The sequence below is a fragment of the Mytilus edulis genome, chromosome 1, assembly GCF_963676685.1.
Source record: "Mytilus edulis chromosome 1, xbMytEdul2.2, whole genome shotgun sequence".
NCBI classification, from domain to species: domain Eukaryota; kingdom Metazoa; phylum Mollusca; class Bivalvia; order Mytilida; family Mytilidae; genus Mytilus; species Mytilus edulis.
Window position 1 is genome coordinate 21425576 of NC_092344.1, and position 25471 is coordinate 21451046.

At 32.6% G+C, this 25471-nt stretch overlaps 1 protein-coding gene across 2 annotated transcripts in view; it reads left to right on the forward strand.

The window, feature by feature from the left end:
- The window catches only part of LOC139527420 (host cell factor 1-like), a 28984-nt gene extending 3513 nt beyond the window's left edge, over positions 1 to 25471 (forward strand). The window contains exons 2-22 of one of the 2 annotated variants that reach the window (XM_071322881.1): positions 1416 to 1637; positions 2131 to 2218; positions 3487 to 3695; positions 4120 to 4311; positions 6905 to 7050; positions 7575 to 7608; positions 8030 to 8260; positions 8634 to 8699; positions 10007 to 10131; positions 10362 to 10533; positions 10883 to 11076; positions 11513 to 11665; positions 12148 to 12412; positions 12960 to 13061; positions 14742 to 16562; positions 16970 to 17097; positions 17827 to 17973; positions 18484 to 18672; positions 20781 to 21081; positions 21464 to 21539; positions 23110 to 25471. In XM_071322881.1, the coding sequence (XP_071178982.1) occupies positions 1416 to 1637; positions 2131 to 2218; positions 3487 to 3695; positions 4120 to 4311; positions 6905 to 7050; positions 7575 to 7608; positions 8030 to 8260; positions 8634 to 8699; positions 10007 to 10131; positions 10362 to 10533; positions 10883 to 11076; positions 11513 to 11665; positions 12148 to 12412; positions 12960 to 13061; positions 14742 to 16562; positions 16970 to 17097; positions 17827 to 17973; positions 18484 to 18672; positions 20781 to 21081; positions 21464 to 21539; positions 23110 to 23170 (4922 nt within the window). In that variant the 3' untranslated portion in view covers positions 23171 to 25471. The remainder of the gene's footprint in view (positions 1 to 1415; positions 1638 to 2130; positions 2219 to 3486; positions 3696 to 4119; positions 4312 to 6904; positions 7051 to 7574; positions 7609 to 8029; positions 8261 to 8633; positions 8700 to 10006; positions 10132 to 10361; positions 10534 to 10882; positions 11077 to 11512; positions 11666 to 12147; positions 12413 to 12959; positions 13062 to 14741; positions 16563 to 16969; positions 17098 to 17826; positions 17974 to 18483; positions 18673 to 20780; positions 21082 to 21463; positions 21540 to 23109) is intronic. The other variant, XM_071322889.1, reaches the window with a different exon arrangement.

Sequence of the window (25471 nt, forward strand, 5' to 3'; positions counted from 1 at the left end):
TGAATATCTGCTCATTAATTTGATTAGGAACGGCAATATTTACTTCCAAAGTCGTATATTTGTAAAAAATATAAAGTAAGAATTTTTTACGCGGATCGCACCGTATTTGTTTTTGATTTACAAGTTCCTATTCAATTCCGGTTATGAAAAATACGACTTTTCCAATGTTACTTTTTGTTGATTTAGTCATATTTAAACACTCGTGAAGTGTTTTAGAATCAATTAAATACATTTCTAACGGCAACTTGATTTTGGAAATCGGCATTTCCATGTAAATACCGCAAACGTGTGCGATTACATGTACACGATTTGAAGTTAACAGTTATACTTTACGTTTTCAACACACGTCAAACAATTTTCTCTCTGAATTCTTATTGAAATATTATTTTAAGAACAAATACATTTTTGAATCGTTAAATTAGCTATGAAAGACAGTGAAATCGTATTTTAACTTTTCTTAATTGATTATTATTTTTGTTTTAAAAGGTTCTTGGACTTGGTTTAATTTAAAAATCTTTGAAATGCAGCATAGTTTGAACCATGTCAAATCTTCAATTCATTCAGACCTACAAAAATAAACAAAGCTCTTATGCCATTAACTTATGGTCCGTATGTCATGATATTTTTTTACAATTTTGCATAGTTACATATGTAAATAAGAAAGTATTTCAGACTACAAGCATGGCAAGACAAGGACTTACAAAATGTACTTCCTTAGCAATTGTCATGCAAAAATTATTAGAAAAGTAACAAAAAGGTATAGATTCTTATTCATTTTTTTATTCATGAAAAGTATAAAAGCGATCTGTCGATTTTCCTTGAAGTCTCCCTGTTGGGCCTTCACTTCTCCCTGAAGTCTCCCTGTTGGGTCTTCACTTCTCCCTGTATGGCTGCCAGGGAGAAGTGACTTCTCCCTATAATTTTAAAGTGTGGTGACCCCTGAACATAGGATGTCAGGCACCTCATTATTGCACTTCAATTATTACCCTTTTCTCATTTTGTGAAAAAATATAGAAACTAGAAAGTTACTGTTTAGAGTAAAAAAGAAGTTGAACATGATCAACCAAAAAGACATTTTAGTCTGTTGGTCGCTATAGAAATATATTTTAACTTACAGTTTTAGAGATTGGTTATTGTTGATAATGCACAAAGATCAAGGTGATCGACATAGGATTTTAAGGTACTTTAGTTATAATACTTATTATGAAAGTAACATGTATGGAACATACATGTCATGTACCAGTATGAATACCAGCACAGTACACTCCCCAACATAGCCTATGTGGTTGTAAAATGGCACATTTTCCATACAAATTTGGGTGCCTATATATCTAATTTTAATATAAAATCTATTTACCTGTAAATATGTTTGAAGCATACTGTGTTTAAGTATGTTTAATTTTGATCACTTTCAGCAACCAACCAGTGGTTTGTCCCAGCTGTTAGAGGAGATATCCCACCAGGATGTGCAGCCTATGGCTTTGTTTGTGATGGAACAAGAATTTTGGTGTTCGGTGGAATGGTGGAGTATGGAAAATATTCTAATGAGCTCTATGAATTGCAAGCCAGTCGATGGGAATGGAAAAGATTAAAACCTAGACCTCCAAAGAATGGGGTTCCACCATGCCCAAGGCTAGGTAAGCAATGTGTTTTTCATTTGCAACATATAATCTAATAAATGTAATTGATTTCTATGATTGTACAATGTATTTATGTGTTTTCCATGATTGATTCAAAAGTTTTATTAATATTTGTTTTGCAAACCAGCTAGGAGTATCAGTAGACTGCAATTTCCAGTCTTAATATTTTCCAATCTAATATTTTCCAGTCTAATATATCATTGGGTTAAACATAATATACATCACATGTATGTTTGTGAGGAAGAAGACTTGTTTATAAGAGATTGACACCACACAGCTTGATATGGGTTTCACATAAGAGTTGTACTTGGTGTTACAGACACCTTGAAGGCTGGTAAGCACTTGATTGTTTTACATAATAACTGATGGTTTCTGTATCATTTTCAGATCTGCACATTCACAACAAAAAAGATAGACAGTTCTGTTTCACACATGTAATTATTATCACATATATATCACATGTTTAAGTTTTTTTTCTTTGTTTGAACAGGACATAGTTTTACCTTACTAGGAAACAAAGCTTATTTGTTTGGTGGTTTGGCAAACGATAGTGAAGATCCAAAGAACAACATACCAAGGTAAATCTTTTTGATATGCATTTAATTATTTTAATGTTTCAAAATCTCTGCTAAAAGTCACAATTGATTTGTAAACTCAACAAACAAAAAAAACACTTGAATACCTTCTATGTTTATATTGAATGTTGCATAGTTTTTATAACGAAGGCATTTAAAAGAAAAGGTTAAAAGAATCTTTAAAACCATGATATTGATATATTTAAAAAACATGGCAGTCAATTTATTAAATTCTAAAAAAATATGTGACAGTCAATATATTGAATATTGAAAACTTATGTGGAGGTCAATATTCAATCAATGCTAAATATGTGTTTGTACAAGTAAAATCAAGCTTTAAATCATCTTAGTTGAGCGTGTTTGTTCCTTCTGAATACTGAAAAGTGTACTTATTTGTAAAACAAAACGACTACATGTATATTTAGGAAATTAAATCAGATGATTTTAAGTGGTAACAGTGTGTTATGTATAACACATGTTTGATACTTAAAGCGCCTGTATGAAAACAAAGTGTATAACCAATAATACATAATGCACAAGTAAAAATGAAACAACCTATTTGTTTACATTACAAATTTCTACCATTTAAAAGAAAGAAGGGTGTCGATGTTACATTTAAAATATCTAAAGATGTTAAGCTGAAAACTTGCTAATGATTTCATAATTGTTGAATGGTTTACTTAATAAATAGGGACTTGGATGGAGAGTTGTTTCATTGGCACTCATACCACATCTTCCTATATCTATTGAAATTCACTTATGTTTTGCCGACATTTTGAAAAGATTTTATGCAGCAGGGTGTCATTTTAGCAATAAGGAGATCATGCAGTGATATTGATGGCTTTTTTCAAAACTACCTCTTCCCTTTTTTATTGGGAAAATATGCATCATTTTTATCAAATTGGGAAATTTATAATAAACCATGAATTTGACTGGAATTTCAATTTGCTGACACCCTTCCAAGAGGCAAACCCCCATTTGAAACAAGACCCCTTATTGTCAGTGATGATACATAAATAGACCCTCAAATCTGCACATATAGTTCTTCTAGGCATGAAAAATGTTTAAATGGGTGTTTTTCAGTTTGTATTCATGCACAATAACTACCAAGTCTGGACTGTTTGGGAAAAAAATTGTCTTTTTGGGAATAATTTTAAGCCATTTTTTTTTCAAATTGGGATTCTTCTCCAGGGGAAAAAGCCTTTATTCTCCAGTAATTTAAGGCAAACAATATCACTGTCATGAGATGTATGTTTATTTTCTTATTTCAGATATTTAAATGATTTGTATACACTTGAAATGAAGCAAAACTCCAGTACCATGTCCTGGGACATCCCACCAATAGTTGGTCAGCCTCCACCTCCCAGAGAATCTCATTCTTGTTGTGGATACACAGAAAAAGATGGGCGTCGCCCACGATTATTGATTTATGGTGGCATGAGTGGATGTCGCCTTGGAGATTTGTGGCAGTTAGATATAGGTAAACATAGTATTTACATTATAGAATATGTAAAAAAAAAAGACATGTGGAGTATAACATCTGCGAGACAGCTACCACACAATAACACTATACCAAAATGAGATATCTAGAGGACAACATTATCCATGGATTTACTTGAAATTGGAAAAAAAATATCCCCTTTTCTATTCTTAATTTTTTTTGTGTGTGTTTCCAGATATGCTAGAGTTATTAGACTTTAACAATAAAAAAAAATGTTCACATGTTCCACACTAAACTTTAATATACTGTGATCATATGAAATAATAAGTTTAATTAAGAATGGTAAATAAAAGGATATGCTACTTCTATTAGAAAAAGTTGTTGAAGTTTTAATTATTTTCCCAATAACAGCTTTATCAAAGATTTTTTTTCTGTCATACAATCAGACATTTTTTATTAACAGATTCTATGACATGGACTAAACCAGTTATACAGGGAATTCCACCATTACCCAGAAGCCTTCATTCCTCAACAGTTATCAGCAATCGTATGTTTATATTTGGAGGATGGGTTCCACTTGTAATGGATGATGTCAAAGTTGCCACACATGAAAAAGAATGGAAATGTACAAATACATTAGCATCATTAAATTTAGGTGAGTATTACACAAACACTAAGAAGAAAGCATGAAAGTGAACTGTCTCCAAAATTTTCTAAGTTGTCACTTTTATTTGGCCTATCAGTTATAAAAAAACATGGATGCATTTTTAGATGCAATGTCTACAATTGATAATTAGTCAACATCAAAGTAAACATAGAATTGTATTTAGGCCGAGAAAAAAAAGATCCGTGTTTCCGGTAACCCGACCGACCCTGTTTTTTAGCCCCGACCCTAACTTTTTAGCTCACCTGGCCCGAAGGGCCAAGTGAGCTTTTCTCATCACTTGGCGTCCGGCGTCCGTCGTCGTTAACTTTTACAAAAATCTTCTCCTCTGAAACTGCTGGGCCAAATTTAACCAAACATGGCCAAAATCATTATTAGGGTATCTTGTTTAAAAATTGTGTCCGGTGACCCGCCCAACCAACCAAGATGGCCGCCATGGCTAAAAATAGAACATAGGGGTAAAATGCAGTTTTAGGCTTATAACTCAAAAACCAAAGCATTTAGAGCAAATCTGACATGGGGTAAAATTGTTTATCAGGTCAAGATCTATCTGCCCTGAAATTTTGAGTTGAATCGGACAACCCGTTGATAGGTTGCTGCCCCTGAATTGGTAATTTTAAGGAAATGTTGCTGTTTTTGGTTATTATCTTGAATATTATTATAGATAGAGATAAAATGTAAACAGCAAAAATGTTCAGCAAAGTAAGATCTACAAATAAGTCAACATGACCAAAATGGTCTGTTGACCCTTTTAGGAGTTATTGCCCTTTATAGTCAATTTTTAACCATTTTTCGTAAATCTTAGTTATCTTTTACAAAAATCTTCTCCTCTGAAACTACTGGACCAAATTAAACCAAGCTTGGCTACAATCTTCATTCAGGTATCTAGTTTAAAAATTGTGTCCGGTGACCCGGCCAACCAACCAAGATGGCCACCATGGCTAAAAATAGAACATAGGGTTAAAATGCAGTTTTTGGCTTATCACTCAAAAACCAAAGCATTTAGAGCAAATCTGACATGTGGTAAAATTGTTTATCAGGTCAAGATCTATCTGCCCTGAAATTTTGAGATGAATCGGACAACCCGTTTATAGGTTGCTGCCCCTGAATTGGTAATTTTAAGGAAATTTTGCTGTTTTTGGTTATTATCTTGAATATTATTATAGATAGAGATAAACTGTAAACAGCAAAAATGTTCAGCAAAGTAAGATCTACAAATAAGTTAACATGACCGAAATGGTCAGTTGACCCCTTTAGGAGTTATTGCCCTTTATAGTCAATTTTAACCATTTTTCTTAAGTCTTAGTAATCTTTTACAAAAATCTTCTCCTCTGAAACTAATGGGCCAAATTAAACCAAACTTGGCCACAATCATCATTCGGGTATCTAGTTTAAAAATTGTGTCTGGTGACCTGGCCAACCAACCAAGATGGCTGCCATGGCTAAAAATAGAACATAGGGGTAAAATGCAGTTTTTGGCTTATCACTCAAAAACCAAAGCATTTAGAGCAAATCTGACATGTGGTAAAATTGTTTATCAGGTCAAGATCTATCTGCAACAACAAAAGAGAGTTTTTAACGACCTCAGCTGGCTATACAACCCTTGCACAATCAACTGAATTTTGCAGAAATCATTAACAGGATAGATTGCCCTTATATGATAATTTTTTATATCTTTTTTGTTTTTTTTGGCAAAGGGGGAGCGGGGGGGGGGGGGGGGGGGGGTTGCGCAACAACAAAACAACTTCACAACTTTCTCATTATTTTGCATTTCTCGTTAGATAAATTTTACAAAATTCTCCCCTGAAACAACTGTCAAATTTAAACAAACTTAGTTTAAATCACCACTAGGATATCCAGGGACCACTGTGTATGATGACCCTGCCTGCCCACATGGCTGAAATAAAACATAGGTTTCAAACGCACTTTTTAGTATTATATCTCTGAAACTAAACGACAGTACAACAGTTGCATTTATCATGCATCAATTGTAAATAAATATATCAGGTGAGCGACACAGGGTCCTTGGACCCTCTAGTTTATTGGATCTTCCAAAAAAAAAAAAAAAAATTTATCAACCGACCCTGTTTTTGACACAGGCTTCTGATAGATGACATAATATTTTTTCTCTCTTGCTTCCTCTTGCATAGAAAGCCAGTAAAACATTTTATTAATGTCAAAAGGTATTCCAAATAGGTTAAAATCCAAGAAATTTGCACAGCAGGTGCTTCAAAAACATTGCAAATGGCACACTTCCGGTTTTTGAAACTAATTACGGATCCGGACTTGGATAAACATGATAATTTTCCGGATTTCATTTACGATGTCAAAAAAAAAAAGAATTCCGACCTACCGACCCTATTTTTCAAAATGATGTTACCGGAAACACATATCTTTTTTTTTTAGGCCTTATTTCAGTTACAGAATTTCAAAATATATGAATTTCTTTATGATTGTTTAGTTATGTATGTTATATTTAATAATATATTATGGGTGTTCCATGCAGTGTTAGTGAAACTGGATTTATGCTTTCACTTCAAAATTACTCAATTCAAGCTTTAAAAACTTTTATACTTTTCTATAGATACAATGACTTGGGAACCTCTTGCAATGGAGGTATTTGAAGATGCACTGCCGAGAGCCAGGGCTGGACATTGTTCTGTGTCCATACATACACGACTTTACATATGGAGTGGTAGAGATGGCTACAGAAAGGCTTGGAATAATCAGGTATTGGTCCCATTCACTATTATTCTAATCTCTATTTTTGGTACCATGAGGTGCATCATTCATCTCTCAATAAAGCCATCGGTCCCCACTTTATTAAAAAACGACTAAATACATTTCACATCAACTCTATTTTTATTGCTTCTACATTTTATTGTATAGAATGCTTTAAAAGAGGCAAAAATGTATAAAGGAAAATTATTTCAGGTATAGGTAATAAGATACTTCTCTCAAATTTCTTAATGGATTTGTTCAAACTGATACTTTATCTTATTTACACTTTATCTTATTTACTGTGGAGTGGTTTGTAGTATCAGAAGGGTTCTTAATTACTGATTCCTTTGCAGAAAACTGAATTTGTAATTTTGCATTAGGTTTGCCTCAAAGAACTGATAGGACACTAAATATAGATAAAGTACAGCTTTTTATGGGAAATACCTCAGGTTTTTTTTATGAATATTCATGTCTTAATCAAACATTTGAATTTCAAGTTTAATGCAGGTACTTAAGTTTTCAATTTGTTTCAGGTTTGCTTCAAAGATCTATGGTTCCTCGAAACAGGTATGTATATAAATCTAATGTTAAACAATCATTTGTCAACATTTTTGCATATAAATTTTGATGAAGAAAAGCATTTTTTTTCTCTAAAAAGTACCATAAAGGACGTAAAACTTTCTGAAGTGCCTGAATGTTTTTTCCTTAATTTCTGTGGCAAAAGGGTGTGATTATCATACAAAAATGTGGATAATAGATGACTATTTACAGTTAAATTTTGCCATCTTTCATCATGTTCATATCCAATGCAATAAAATAAGTTAAACAAATACTTCTGTATTTACAGAAAAACCACCATCTCCAGTCTCGTGAGTTAAGTTACTTAGAGCAAGCATTAACACAATATTGTTATTTACACTAAAGCCTCCAGCTCCATTGCGAGTTCAGCTAGTTTGAGCCAGCACTAACATATTATTATTATTTACAGAAAAGCCTCCTGCTCCGTCGCGAGTTCAGTTAGTGAGAGCCAGCACTAACACATTAGAAGTATGTTGGGGTAGTGTACCAACAGCTGATGCATACCTGTTACAGTTACAGAAATATGACCTGCCACCTGCTCAGGCCTTGACCCCTACTGCTGTACCTCAGACCAATCCACTGACTAAAGCAATTACAGCACCACAGCAAACTACAACTGTAGTACGACCACAAACACAAGGTTAATTTCATTTAATAGTTTTCACATCCATCTTTTGCATATTCTTTTCCTGGATATGGTCAAATCGTCCTTGAATATGATTCATATAAGTTTGTACAAGTGCATAGAAATAAAATGCAGAAACAATATAAAGGAAAGAATGAAAGAAGTGAATAAAGTATTCTCAGTATTTTATTTTTTGATGGCTTTGAAATTAATTGGTATATTATCATTATTTAAAGAACAGTTATTTTATCACAAATTTGATGGTGCAAAAAATCAAATATATGTTATATTGATTCTGTATCAGTATTGAAAACAAAGTAGGAATTAAAGAAAAAAAAAAATTTTTTGTCTTTCTTTTCTATCTTATGATTCTGTCTTCTTGCTTTAGGAATAGCACACCTACGTGCAGGGGCTTTGGGTGGTGTTTCCATGACAACACCCCAAACCATCAGAGGTAGACATTACATTACTGCATGTTTTATTTCTATTTCTTCTGCAATTATTGTGGTGTATGGATAGTAGTTTTTGTTGTAGTATGGTAAATGATAAGACTTCTTTTGATGAATGCCCCCTCCCCCTTTTTGTTTAACATAATAAAATTATATATCCAAGATTATCTATTAATGCCTTATACATGTATAACAAATGTTAAACAAGATTATGTTGTAATTCTGTAAATTTTAACAATATTATTATATGTATAGAAATAAAAGAAGCTTTATCAATATCAACTCCTTAAAGACAAAATAGATTTAGAAAGTGTCTTGGATGGAGATAAGTTTGACAAACGTTTGTTTTACATGATCTAAATTTTGAGCAGTGCCCTACAATATAAGTTTTATACCTAAAAAAGATGCAAACAGATATTATTGATTGTTTCTTGGGTGCAAAAATTACAGTTAAACATAAAGGATGATTTATATTTGAATGGAGATTTCAAATCCAGGAATGGAATTAAAATTGAGACAGCAAAATGTTTCTATTTCAATTTTTCTTTTCCTTTGAAAATTATTTGAAGGTAACAAATCCTAATTGTTACCAGTGCTTGATTTAGTGTTCTTAAAACACCATATATGTTTAGATAGTCTTAGATAAAATTTGTCACAAATATGTAGTCATTACACACACTTTTAAAAAAAAAGCTGCAAGACTGGTTTTGTCATGGACTATATATATAAACTAAAGCTTTGCATGTTGACATGCTTAGAAGATTCAAATATTACATGTTGTAGCATGATAGAGCTTTAATGAATGTTGTCTCATGTCCAATTGCAGTATGTAAAAAGACTAAGATTCATTTCAATCTTTTTCTCATAAATGATACATTTGATTGAGCTGTAACCATGATTAAGAAATGCATGGCAATTTGAAACTCAAGGCTTGTTTAATTTCTTCAAAAAACAATTTAAATTATAGTCCTTAAGTCACTTTAGAAGAGAACTGTAATATTTTGGCTACTATTGTAAAAATAATCTGCTATACCTTGATGTAGGTTTCTATTTTAAATTGAATGTTTCGAGAAATAAAAATGTATACAAATGTTTTCTTTAATGTGAAGGGTATTATTTGAACATTTGCTGTGATTTCCAAGATTGAAAATTATACTTTAGGAGCACTAAATGTTGAACTTTCCAGCCAATCATGAAAAGAAGTATTTTGCTATGAAATAGTTTGTCCTGGAAAAGAGATGTACTTGGATATGGATTAAAAAATAATTAATCAAATCAGTAGCAGCATTTATAAATAATTGTGTGTGTTTAGTTACAGCAGTGGCAGCCAGACAGAAGACACCTATCACTGTTAACCCAGCAGGATCAGCCATTAGAGTAGGGTCTCCACATATCGTTAACCTCACACAAGCTCAGAAGGCTAACATGGTCACATCAGTAAGATATCATATTTTTCTTCAAATATATTTTATTATTGTCACTTATTTATAAACACATAAGAATGAAAAAAACAGGTTAAAACTAAATTAATATCAATAAAGTCAATGGAACAGTTATAAACAATTTGATGGAAGGCAAAGAAAACCAGTTTAGCTAACTTATAGATGTATGTAGAGATAGGCTAATGTTTAGAACGTTATTTGACAAAGCTTTATAACATTTTTCAGTCTAGTGGAATGACAGGCATTGCAGCTCTTGCTGCTGCCGCTGCTGCCACACAGAAAATACCTGGTACAACTGTCTCTACTGGTACTCCAAATGTTTCAGGGATTAAAGTGGTAACACCTACTATTGTTACACCTTCAGGAATGAAAGTTACACCTGTCCAGAGTAGAATAGGTAAGTCTGATGACATTGATAACTCCGTTGAGAAAAAGAGAGGTAAAAGACACCAAAGAAATATCTAAACTCACATAAAGTTGATCAACAAACTGACAATACCATGGTAGAAAATGAAAACGACAAATAGACGAGCATAGCATAAACACAACAAAGAAACCTACGACTGAGCAACACTAACCCCACCAAACATGATTAAGCTATTTTACTGAATTAAAACAGCTCGAGAAGAAATATAGGCATTTCTGAAAATTCAAATAAAATTGCAGTTCAATTGTAAAAAAAATTTGCCCTAAATTATTTAAAGGCTCACTTTCAAGCTCACCTTTTGTATTTTATTTTATATCAGGAACACCTACTCAGACAGTGAGAGTTGCTACACCAGGAACCACCATATTGAAATCTACACCTGGATCAATACAACAAACTATAGGAGGAAAACAAATCATCACAGTACACAAAGCTGGGGGAGGATCATCAGGAACAGGTCATCCACAGATTGTTACACTGGTGAAAACAAATCAAGGCATGCAAGTAGCTACGGTAAGAATTACAGATTGTGACACTAGTTAAACAAATAAAGGCATGCAAGTACATGTAGCTACGGTAGGAATTACAATGTGTTTTTTTACCACTAAGTTGAATTTTCTTACATTTACACTATGTATATATTGTAGATATGAGTATCAATGTAAAGTAAAGGTCCAAAAATCTGAATTTTCAGTAATGACATTTTCACATTTGTTTTTGAGGCATTGTTTATTAACAGAGTTATAAGAAATCTCTTTGAAAACTTTACTTAACATTAATGCCACACTGTTATGATCTTTCCTTAGATAAACATTCCATATCATATCAATTGAAAAACACATCTGTATGTACATTTTTAGCTTAGGGGAGACTACATGATTTGTAATTAAAAAGTTTTAAAGAGTTTTGAAATTGAAATATAATTTCCATGTATTAACCATTTATTTAGACCAAAGGACCTCTGCCACAAGGAGCCACTATTGTCAAGTTGGTAACCACACAAGCAAGTGGTGCTCATGGTAAACAAACAGCTATTATTACTACCAGTCAGCCTGGGCAGACACCTTCTACTATTCTAGGGATTAACAGTGTACAACCACAGGTAAATAGCTTAACTAGGTTTTTTTATGCCCCACCTGTATGGAAGGGGGTCAAGTTTTACCCTGTCTGTCTGTTCACACAAAAAGTTTTCCATTCTCTTACTGAAATTAACCACAACCAAATGTAATTAAACTTTCATACAATACTTAATACCACCAAATACAGATCAAGTTCAATTTGGATGGAGTTGATGGCTGAATTTGCCATATATTTACACCCATTTATTTTCACTAAAAGTTCAGTGCATTTGTACTTTTTAGATTATTGTAAGGGTTGTTCAAGAAATGAAAGCATAGGGTTCAGATAGCACTTTTTCAATTGATTATTTCCTAAACAGCCCCAATAATTTTTCAAACTTTAAAAGTAATTTTTCAGATATAATCAATTAAAGCAGGCACAAAACTACAGTGTAACAAATTTTGATATACTTCTTCTATTTCCATCTTATTGTATGATAGTTCTAATTCTCCTTTCTTTTATCAGCAAGTATCATCTAACACTAGAACGATAATAAAGACCATTCCTTCATCCATGTTGTCAATGGCCAAGGCTGGCACTGGTACTGTAACAACACAAGCTGGATCTAAAACAATCGTCATTGCAGCACCTAAGGGTAGCACTTCAGGTCTGTCTGGAAACCAACATAAAATCATCACATCAATGCCAAAGCTTGGTGGTACTGGAAATACTCAGTTTATTGTTGTTAGTCCACAATCATCTCAGGGAATATCCACATCATCAATTACTGGTATGTCTATATAATATTGTGTGTATTGAGTATTAATTTAATATATATCATGTATATGGAGTATTTATTCAGTGTGTCAGTTATGAAATCCAGTGTATGTAGATTTATTGGACTGACAAATGACATTATGTATGTATATACCTTAAATTGCATTACTGCTTCAAATGGCATGCATAGGGAGTTGAATGTTTATAATCTCAATCAAATACTTCCAATGTTAATGCTGAAAATTATGAGTTATTTTTAAGAACCGAGCAATGGGAATGATCAATAATATAAAGACATAATGGCATGCAGTGTGTGATTGTGTGTGGAAAGAGGAGCTTATGATAATTATGGACTTGAGTATGGGCCTAAGACTCCAAGATTATTTAACCATGTTTTCTAGGAAAGCAAACATCAATCAATCATTCTAAATAACTGTTATTTAAATCCATATTTTTGTATTCTTTTTATTCAAATGAAAGAAAGCCCTGCATAATGTTTTCAAACATGTAGCTCATTTTCTGTTAAAAAAAGTCTTGAGGACAAACACTTTATTTTTCAGGAAAACCATTATCTGTGACGACGCTTCCAGCAGGAGCACAACAACACATTATATCAGGATCACCTTTAGCTAAACCAGTCGTCAATATTATTTCAACACAAGGTAAAATATTTATTTTAATTATTTTGCTTTGCATTAACTTTCATGCATTTAGCATGTTAAGCATTAAGTATGTTTTTGATATATGAAAACAAATACACTTGTATACAAATAATGTTTATATGCATATTAAAACCACTAAATTACATAACTGTAACACATACTTATTACTTTGACATTAAAGTTAACCTGTTTTATAAAAGATCAATACAAATAACCTCTTCAGGATAAATAGAATATAACATAACCAAACAATTACCTCTGTCAAGCAAATGTGACAGCTTTATTGTAAAATATACTTAATCTAATCTGACAATGATCCTATCTATTGGATGATGTTTGATGCTTGAAAAATCGTTGTTATTATTGTTATTTTGTAAACAGTCACAATGATCTATTTTATTTAGGCCAAAAAAAAAATAGGTGTGTTTCCGGTCGCCCGACCGACCCTAATTTTTTGGCGCCGACCCTAACTTTTTTTCCCGGAAAAAAAAAAAAAAAAAATCCGGATTTTTTTTGTTTTTTTCCAGAAACGGTTTTTGTTTAGTATAGCCTTTGAATGGCATCTTTTAAACGTTTTATTTCAAATAAAATTTTAATACAGCAAGCATTTGTGTGATACAGATTGAAGTCAAACAACGGCATGGCTTCTGCTATGGCCATCAGTCAAAGTGTGTTATCAATAACAATCGATGAGTGTCCACACAAGAACGAGAAAAAAAGTATAATAGCCCCATTTTCTAATTCTACCACCTTTATTGATATATTCAATCAGTATCATGACTTTGGATTAAAGAACAATGAATTTACTGTGACTGGAAAAAACCATGAAATATCTCCCACATTGACAGATATTTGCTCAACCATAGCCCCAAAACTCAATTTGTAATTGATTTTCTTTTAAACAGCTAGTATATAATCAAAAATTCTAAAGATTTTCACCCATCCCTCTATCATGTTATTAATATTTGGTATTTGTAGAAAAGCTGGCATCAGTTCTGTGAACTAAATTGTCTGAAAGAAACTGATTATAAAACAGGTCTTTGCTGAGACAGACTTTGATGGGCTTTCTGTGTAAGACTATAGCCTGACCCGTACAGATGGCATATCAGTTCTGAAAAGTTTGAAAATTTTATAAGCTGGAAGTCCTGGCCAAGTCTTCTGCAACTTTTGAACATGGACTATTCATATCTTGTATACTTTATACAATGAACTGATGAAAATAACCTGAAAGAATAACAAACTGATTATAAAAATACACAAAAAACAACCGAAGAAGGCCAGTAAAAAAAATAAAAAAAAAAAAAATACCTACCTACCGACCCTAATTTTTTGGGGCATGCAACAGGAAACACACCTATTTTTTTTTTTGGCCTTAGTTAAGAAATTTGTTAGTGAAACAGAAATTTGAACTTTTATTCACATCATTCATAAAGACAGTTTAATATATATGTGAAGAAATATTTATAATCCTGCAAGATATAAAGCTTGCCAATTTGTCATTTGAATTTTATGAAAATATGTTCACTTGAGAAAAAGTATGAATCAAAGAAAACGTTATCTTAGAAACTAGAAATATGATAGGACTGTTATGTAAATAAATGCTTCAAACGTGTCATGGTTTCGTTAGCATTAATTTTTCCAACAACCAATCTAATTATTGCTTATAATTTATGTTTCCAGGAACACAACAGTCTGGTGGAACAATAATTAAGACCATAGCTGCCACACCATCCCAGTCTTCAGCCACGTCATTATTATATACTACACAGGCTACACCAACTCCATCAACACCTACTATATCCCTCATTACACAGCCATCAATCTCTCAGTCTCCAGTCACAATGACTACTCAGCCAGTATCTGTGGCAGCTCAAGGCATCTCATCAACACCAAAACCAGTTCAGATTACCATAACTCCAGCTAGTGCTAAACCAACGACAACAGCTCCAGTTGTCTTAACTCAGGCCCCTACAACACAGCAAGCCCCATGTACTGATGGTCATAATTGTCCGGGAGATGAAACTCAGCCACCAGTTGTTTGCACAGACGGCCATAATTGTCCGGGAGATGAACCACCTAAAGCAGTGTGTACAGATGGCCATAATTGTCCTGGAGATGAACCACCCAAACAAGTGTGTACGGATGGCCACAATTGTCCAGGAGATGAACCCCCCAAAGAAGTATGCACTGATGGCCATAATTGTCCAGGGGATGAACCACCAAAGCAAGTGTGTACAGATGGCCACAATTGTCCTGGTGATGAACCACCCAAGGTAGTATGTACTGATGGCCATAATTGCCCAGGTGATGAACCACCGAAAGCAGTGTGTACGGATGGCCATAATTGTCCTGGGGATGAACCACCCAAGCAAGTGTGTACGGATGGCCACAATTGTCCTGGTGATGAACCACCCAAGGTTGTATGTACTGATGGCCATAATTGCCCTGGGGATGAACCACCAAAAGCTGTGTGTACGGATGGCCATAATTGTCCTGGGGATGAACCACCCAAGCAAGTGTGTACAGATGGCCATAATTGCCCAGGGGATGAACCACCGAAAGCAGTGTGTACGGATGGCCATAATTGCCCGGGAGATGGCGGAGATGAAGTTGATGGAACCCCACCTGGTGTATGTAAAGATGGCCATAATTGTCCAGGGGATGAAAATCAGACTCAAAGTGGAGCTTGTACAGACGGCCATAATTGTCCAGGGGATGAAAATCCGACTCAAAGTGGAGCTTGTACAGATGGCCATAATTGTCCAGGGGATGAAAATCCGACACAAAGTGGGGTTTGTACAGACGGCCATAATTGTCCAGGGGATGAAAATCCGACACAAAGTGGGGTTTGTACTGACGGCCATAATTGCCCAGGGGATGAAAATAATCCAACACAAAGTGGAGTTTGTACAGATGGCCATAATTGCCCAGGAGATGAAAATCAAGGGCAAACAACAGATTCTACGCAACAAGCCTCTATGGCTGCTGATAGTGCTATAACAAACTCTGATCTTTTAAGTAATGTGCCAATGATTGATCCAGTTACAGCCGCCATTCCATTACAGCTGACGTCACATGACCCAGAACCTGAACCAATGGATATATCTGGATCACATGTTAGTGCATTACAACAACTGCAAGAACCTCTTGCTAACATCAATCCTACTTTACCAGCAGACATATTACAACCTTCTGAAGGTCAAATATCAATGCCTACACAAGAGGAAGCTTTAGCTGTGACACAAGCTCTAGCTCTTGTGCAGGATCAGGCTCTAGCTGCAGCTCAGGGACATGCCTTAGAACTGCCTGATCAGTTAATGGCTCAGCCAGAACCAAAAGATGAAGCTATGGACACATCTACTGGTTTACCTGCAAGTCTCCCCGATACCAGTGCTCAACAGTTGACTAGTCCTGCATCAGTAGATAGTTCAGCCATGTCACTTGGACTGGTACCACCTACACAAGGAATCCTCCCTCAAATCTCAAGCTCAATGGACTCGGGTAAATATAATGAATCCATTTAACAAGTAGAGTCTACTTTTGCTCTAAAGTAAACGGTGTAAAATATAAAGGAAAATTTCAAAAATTATCCAGGTTTTTAAAATGATTAAATTCCAAACAAGAGAGGGACTATACTCCTAATTGAATTGTATAATTTTATTAATTACTTAATAATAGAAATTACAGTGATTGTTAAATTTTATGTATTAAATGATAAATGATTAACAACTCATTAATAACAATTTTAATTTGTTTATGACTTCTATGAATAAGACAAAGGAAATTTTTGGCTTGTTGGTTTATTTAAATGAGGAGGTAACTTGTTAATCAATAATTGAAATTTCATTAATGCTTTTTTGTTAAATTAAAATTGCACTAAATGCATTTTGTTTTTTGTTCCTTTGTAGATCCTTTGTCCACTTTGGCATCAGCAGCAATCTCATCCAATTCAGCAATATCTTCTACAAATGGCATAAAACAAGAACCTGATGCAGCTAATGCAATTAAAATAGAACCAGGAACTGAAATCAAACAGGTAATTACTTATTGAAGAAAAAATTGTCATTTTATTTGTAATAAAATCATCATTTTGTTCAACAAAAAAATTGACTTCATTATTTTTGTGCTACAGTGAAGAATACAACTGAAACTTAAAAAATAAATGCAAAGTTTGTCTATTTGAATAGATTTTTTTTTATTTTGTTGATACACTTTGTTGTTATTATCATTTTGTAAATTAAGTTTGATACACTTAAAAAAAGATTGAGCACAGTGTATTCTATAAATGTATCGTTTCAAAATACAGTGTGAACCCTAACTACAATGTGCTATGATGGAAAACTAAAATGAACTGAACAAAACTGCTGAGATCTCTTTGCAATGGAATCTTATGAAAAAGTCAAAATACTTCAATTTCTATACAAAAATAAATTATTTGATATGAATTAAATATATTATGTTAAAGCAGAATTTATTTATGTCTAATTTCTGGAAGCTGAATCATAGCTGGTCAATTGAAATTAATCACAAGGTATTCAACTGATGTCTCACGGCCAAAGAATGTTTAACTGAAAAGAATAGGTTGTATCAGGTGACTTTTCCTTAGACTCACCTGAGTTCTACCTGAGCAAATTTTTGGTAACACATGGAAAAAAAATTAATTACCCTTGATAAAATGTACATGAGTTGACCACTTGCACTAAAATATATGTTATGTTTTGCTGGGTATATGACTGATTTAAAGTTTTGTTGGTTGTCATTTCAGGAAACTAGTACCACTCCAATTAAAATGCCAACCACTCCAATAAAGAAAGAAGCTAACCAGTGGTATGATGTTGGTATCATTAAAGGATCATCATGTCTGGTAGCACATTTCTATCTGTCATCAGATGGACTACAGGGCAATGGAGATGTAAGTTTTATTTTTTATTTTAATTTTCAATTTCTAAAATATTTAATTGATATGTTAGCTTCAATGTTTTTCATATTTGTTATAGAAACGTTATAGAAATAATTATCTTGGTTAAGAGAAAAAAGGAATAATGAAACCTTAAAGATCCCGGAACACGGTTCTTCATTTTCAAAAGTTTTTTTTCCAAAAAAAAACATGATAGAAGTTAAACATTTTTTAAGGATAATGTAAATAACCAATCTGAAGATACACAACTACACAAGGGCCACTCTTGATATGCTTTAGAGGGGCGAAAGATACCAGAGTGACATTCAAACTTGAAGATTGTAAATAAACTGACAAAGCCTTGGCTAAAAAAGAAAAAAAAACCAATAAGAGCACTTTCTTAAATGTATATGTTATTTCATCATATTTCTTGTGATTCTTGTCTTCGTCACATTATTGGATGTAAACAGGCGTCAACCTATTACTGTGATCATGTTCAGTCTCCTTATGTATATATTTGAACAGGATGTTGATGTTGTAAGCATACCTGATCACAGTGTTCTTAAGAAGCAAGAGTTATTACCAGGAACAGCATATAAATTCCGAGTGGCAGGTATAAATGCTTGTGGACGAGGACCATTCAGTGAGATATCAGCATTTAAGACCTGTCTGCCTGGCTACCCTGGTGCCCCATCAGCAATCAAGATTAGTAAGGTAAGTTGCTTAAAAAAAATTACACAAGAAAAATTGTCATTCATTAGAAAGAGCCATCATTAACCATACCAAGGAGTAAAACATATTATGTCAAATATTTAAATATATCTGCAAAGAGGGTTAAAACTGTTGTAAATTCACTTTTAATTACTATCAAAATCATTTAGTTTGGTTGGAGCTAAATTTGTAATAAACTTGACTTAATATGATAAAATATTTTAAGATGATAAAATATTTTAAGAGACCAGGAGGTATATAGTGACAGGAGAGTTCTTCTTTTTATTTATTTTCACTTACATGTTTTTTGTATCTAACTTTTGTATTCTCAACTTCTTCTCAACCATTTGACAGAACTTTATTGAATTTTCAGAGAATCCTGCATCCTGTACTCTTGCATATCCTATTTCCATTGCATCTGAACTACCCTGTCAAAATATGTCACTCTATTCACCCTTTTACTTTGCAATTTTACTTATTTCTCCATTAATCAGGATGGTTGTGTAAAATACTACATTTTGGCATTTTAAAAGAGTACTTATATATTTATATTAGTGTTGTCAAATCGTACACTTTTGCCTAACCGGTTACTCGGATAATCGTTCGACCGATTAACCGGTTAACCAGTAGTTTGAGTTGGTACTTGCAAGCCTTATCAATAGTACTCTACACATGGATATAAGATGTGGTACGAGTGTCAATTTGACAACCTGTTATCCAAGTCATAAATTTATGCTTTTAGAATTGAAGTTTTTCCTCTGGCATTATCAGGCTTGTCTGTGAGGATTCTTGCAAAGTTTGACTTTTAATAAGCAACTACACCGTATCACCTATAGCGTTTGTACCAACTTCAGATTGAAAAATAAAATTAAAAAAAATACTTGATGTCGTGGAATTGAATATGTTTGAAAATGATTATTCTTTCCTTTTCACTTGTTGTCTCCGAAAATGATGTGGAGTGTTTCATTTTGAGTGATTAATTATAAAAAAGAATATGTGGTCTGATTGCCAATGAGACAATTCTCCACAAGAGATCAAAATTACACAGAAATCAACAACTATAGGTCACCGTACGGCCTGTTTCTTTACTTTGTTTGCATGTTACTCATACTATCACGTATGCATTGAGCACATTCACATTGGTTTGCATTTCACAATTTTTGAGTTAGCATTTCGTTTAAAGTCAGACTAAGCCTTGCACGACGGAGGTTGCACATTTAGATGTAGGTTTACACAATATTAGATCAGAAACGAAATAATGAAGTAAATCGTAAAATTTAATCGCATTACTGATTTAGAGTAACTGCTAAAAAAACAAGTATACTAATTATGTTTCTTTAAGATCCTGCCCCGAGCTGAGAGACAAATTCTTATTAATTTTATGTTGATGGGATTAACAATAGCAATCAATTTACAGTCAAATTAATTAAAATTAAATTAAAACCTAACCTTTTAATAATTTCAATACAAATTTATATATAATTACACCTTATGTAAGAATCCGGGGTTTTGATTGGTTAATAGCCAGTGTATTTTTCACCAATTTACTGTTATCAAATGAATATCGTTCATTTTTAACGCCGCCGGGGTATTTGCTAAAAGGATATGCCTTTTTTACCCTCTCTGCCGTGGTATTTGCCAAAAAATACTCTATCCGACTGGACGCTTATAACGTCACGATCATCAATGCGTTTTAGTACATTAACATTCGGTGTAATTAAACAGATATATCATGTTATTGAGGGATATTTGCGAAAAATACCAGTCTTGAGAATGAATTTCCCTCGCCTTACGGCTCGTGAAATTTAACATTCTCTCGACTGGTATTTTTCGCAAATACCCCTCCTTAACATGATATATCTATCAAAATTGAAAAAAAGTCCGGTTAACCGGTTAGCGTTTTTGGTATTCGGTATTCGGTCGTTCGACCGATTAACCGGTTAACCGGTTAACCGTTGACAACACTGATTTATATTCTACAATGCCATACAAATAACAATGAGATTAAATATTTAATTTTATGAAATCATTGTGCCATTACTGTGTCTGTGGCTGGGATACAATTTTATGTAATTTGTGTGTAGTAATCTAGTTTTATCAATTACTTTCAGAGTCCAGAGGGTGCACACTTATCGTGGGAACCTCCTCAAAACACAGCAGGAAAAATCACAGAATACTCTGTATATCTGGCTGTACGTAATGCTGCATCACAGACAGATCAAAAACCAGGAGCTCCAGCTCAGCTAGCATTTGTCAGAGTCTACTGTGGACCTGCTCCAACATGTACAGTGACAACAGCAAGTCTGGCCTCAGCTCACATTGATTATACAACAAAACCAGCCATCATCTTCCGTATTGCTGCTAGAAATGAAAAAGGATATGGACCTGCTACACAAGTCAGGTGGCTTCAAGGTCAGTTAATTTGTAGTGTACAACAATAATTACACTGTGTGTTTCTTATTACATGTTTTTAGGCAAACAAATTTTTCAAAAAGGAAACAATGTGTTGTGTATTTTTTAGATGCTATTATCCCTTAAATAAATATGCCTGTGATGCATTTTCTGTTAAAACATTTAATCTGAAATAAGAAGAAAAATGTGAAATCATAATCAGCAACTTTTAAAAAAAAATAATCTTAAAAGAGAAAAAAATACTTGAAACATGTTAGTATAATTTATTTATAATTTTTTGTTGTAAAATTTTCAGGAAAAGAGCATCTGCCCTATAAGAAAAAATATATTTAGTAGTTCAACTTGATTCATGTTTAAAGATATGCATTTATTATTCATACAGATGCCCAAAGTCCTGCCACACAAAAGGTTGCAGTGAAAAGAACAATAACAACTACTGCTGTTACTACAGCTGATGTGTAAGTTTCATATGTGATGTAAATTAAAAAATCATTGTAAAAAAAAAATGTTTGTATATGTGAAAAGTGATACCTGGAGTGTGTACAGAAGTTGGCATGACTTCACTTCAAAGTGTAATCATTGCAGAATTTGTAAAAAAATTTCAATGGCATTAATGGTTATCAATTTGGTGAACAATGATAGGTGGTTTGAAATGTTTTCTATATGATTATGAGAACAGTTTAATTATTCTTTTCATATTTTGATATGTTGTTTCTCATTATAACAAAATGGTAGCCAAGTTCAATTTTGAAGATTTTTCACTATCTTTCAGGTGTTTTTTGAAGTGTTGCACGTCTTTTCTGATTTTTTTATGTTGTTTCAAATGATAAAATGCAGATGAAGTTCGAAAAAGTCCACCTTTGTCATTTATTACTCGGGGTTTTTTGATTGACTGAAAAACTGTCCTTCATGTTGTTTTATTGCGAACCCTATCATAGTTTTCCATAGATTCACCTGCAAGTTACCTGTCCATTTAAACTTTTGTAAGTTCTATTGTCCCATTGAACAAATACAACAGGTATTGTTCTCTGTATAGTTTATATGATGGGACCTTTAAATTTCTTCCAAGAGAAATCTATCACTCATTGATTAATTTGCCTGACCAAAAAAATATCTTCTTTGTTCACTGAAATACATGTATAAACTCACATAAACTGCATGTGATACAGTATTTATTCAATATCAATCATATATTTTCAATCTGTTCAATATAAGCACTGATTTAATTATAAAAAGTTTATTTCTGATTTTTTTTTAACTACTGCATGCATTTATGTTTTAAAGAATTTGCATGTTTTTTTGTGGTTGTTCAGTTATAAATACATTTATGAAGACCTTTATTTAAACATTATCATTTCAAGTTTTTACTTATGAACAGACTAAAAAAAGCAAATTTTAATAGGTAAAATGTTGAAATTTGATCAGAAATCAACTTTAAATTTTTAAATCAGTGTTTATATCAAACAAAATGAAAATGTGTTATTGATTGAATAAATACAACATCACATGCAGTTTCATAATTACTTATTTGTACATGTATTTCCATCATTGACAGTTCAATTTTTTGTTCAGGTAAATTGATCAGTGAGTGATAGATTTCTCTTGCAAGAAATTTAAAGGTCCTATTGAATAAACTAAACAGAGAACAATAGCTGTTGTATTTGTTAGATGGGACAATAGGACTTACAAAAGTTTAAATGGACAGGTAACTTGCAGGTGAATCTGTGGAAAACTATGATAGGATTCGCAATAATATGATAACTTAAGAAAGTTTAACCATATCCAACTGCTTACATAAAATTCTACTATATCTACAAATTGGTGTATAACTACTGTGATCTTTTTTTTTTAGTAGTTATCACTTAATTCACTTTACGTGGATTGCTGAAAACTTTCATATTCATGGATATTTGATTTCATGGTTTTGCCCATCTCTGTATACAAAGCCTCTCGAAAATGTGTTGATTGTTGATCTTAATGGATCCACAGCATTAAAGTCTCTAATACAATTTCTTTTTATCTTTTCAGACGACAGCAGTTAGCTGGCATAGGACAAGTTAAAAAGATCAAAACAGAAGAAAATCAGTGATAAATTAATCATTAATTGTTGTTGTTAGTTAGTTATATTTTGTTAACTGAATGTAACTGTTAAGTTTGTAATATCAAAAAATTGTGTAAAACTTTACCTAGATATCAACTGGTATGGTTGTTAATTAAATGAGAGAAAAAATTATTTCATTTGACTTGTGCAAAGTTAAATGTTACATTGATATATGATTAATCCTGCTGACACTTATTCATATGGTAATATGTTTTGTTGAACTTTATTTGAAGATACTAAAAACTAGATTATTTAATGGTTTTGTCAGAACATGGAAGAGTTATATTTCACAGTTGACTGAACTAATAATTGTCCATCTTGTGGAATGTTTGTTTATTTTTCGTCATGACACTTATTCAGCTTAGTTTTATATGATTGGGAAAGCTGGAGGTTGCACGAACTGATTCTTGGATAATTGACAGTCTTTAATACTAGTGCTTATACTTCTTATTTGTTATTATTGTTGGCAATGTTTTAATGCTGAAAATATTTTTAAGTTTCTTTTTTCTAATGTAGTCATTGTTTTAATGTAATTCACCCAAAATATCATTTAAAGCAGAAGATCTCTTCATAGATTTTGATCATACATTCGTCATGTAACATTATAGTGCCTGTTAAACAATCATAAAATATCAATAGCAAATGAGGGAATTGTTCTAATTTTTCATATTTTTTCTCTCAAAATAACATGATATTTATTTTCTTATTTGCTTAATTGTATTACTGGTAAAGATATTCTGTCAATTGTGCAGCTTATTAAGTGTATTGACTGACCTATGAGTTTGAAAACTTTATTGTAAAATATTATATTTGTTTGATTTTACCGATGGCTAAGATTGATTGTTATTTATTTAGATGGCGTTACATATAAAAAGTGAGCTAACGCATATAAGTACATGTATAATTCCTGCGGTTCTATGATAATATCATCTTATCCTTAAAATTATGCATAAACATGTTAATGAATTACAGATTACAAGTAAAAATAAATTATGTTCACCTTTACGGAGTTTCAATCCAAATCTATTTGGTGTAATTAAACAGAAATATCATGTTATGGAGGGTTATTTGCAAAAAATACCCCTCCATAACATGATATATCAGTTCAGAAGTTCACTTGTTTCTTCAAGTTGTGTAGCAACATCTTCTGAGCTTGTTTCAAGTCTTTTAATGGTTCCCTCTGTCTCATCATGCTAAACTTGGGCTTCTAAAAACTGTCAACTGCTTGCAATATTTAGTAAGTGAAATTATTGTTTCTTTCCAACAATATCCATCGTTTGGAAATTCACTTTTACTTTGCATTAGTTCAAATTCAGTACAGAATAAACGGCAAACATAATAAAAACTAGAGAAAAATTGGCCTTAAAAACAAAACAATAGAGAATAACAGGCAGCTAAATTATGAAGAAAAGATAAGAAGGGAGAGGAAAATGGCTGATTTTTATACGTTAAAAAAATAAGAAATGAAAGACCCCCCTCAGACCTTCGTATATGCTCCTTTTCCATGGAAAGGAAATATGTTCCTGATCCTGAATATATGTATCTTAGAAATTATAAAGAATTTGTATTATCCATCAAATTTTAATTTTACCCATGTAAATGGGTCTGTAAATTGTAAATTACTGTAAATATAGACATGATGAACGAGAATTGTAGTTAACTCTCATTCATTATATATCATCCTGTATAACAACATTATTGTATGTACTCTTGTGGTTACTTATACCAATCATTGTTTTGAAATATGGATACAGAATTAAATAAATTTTCATTTATAAAGAACATCTGATAAACTATTAACAAAACGTCTGACTCAACTGGTTATACTGACAGCTATCTTAAAAGCAATAAATAAGATAATATGGGAAAAACAAAATAAGTTGGTGACAGATAAGTGAATTTATTTCTGTTCATCACATTCATATGATTTCTGTCCTATAAAATATGAAAAGTTCTTGATAAGTTATCATGAAGGCACTCTGTTGTTTTACAGTAAGACCCAATAATTGATCAAAATTTTTGTATTTGGTAATATTGTGTAAACACAAATGATTGCAGGGTAAGGGTACAGTTTTGATAGAAGACGGTTAGGGCATTATTTAGATGAAAGAAATCAAGATGTAATTGTATTTAAATATTAAGGATGATTCTTATATATATCCATATAAAAATGAAATAATATGTCAACATGTTTACTTGTATATTTCGTTTACACCATTGTTGTAATTGTAAAATAATCATCTGTACATTGCCATCAACGTATTGCTTTTAAATATAGCATACAAAATA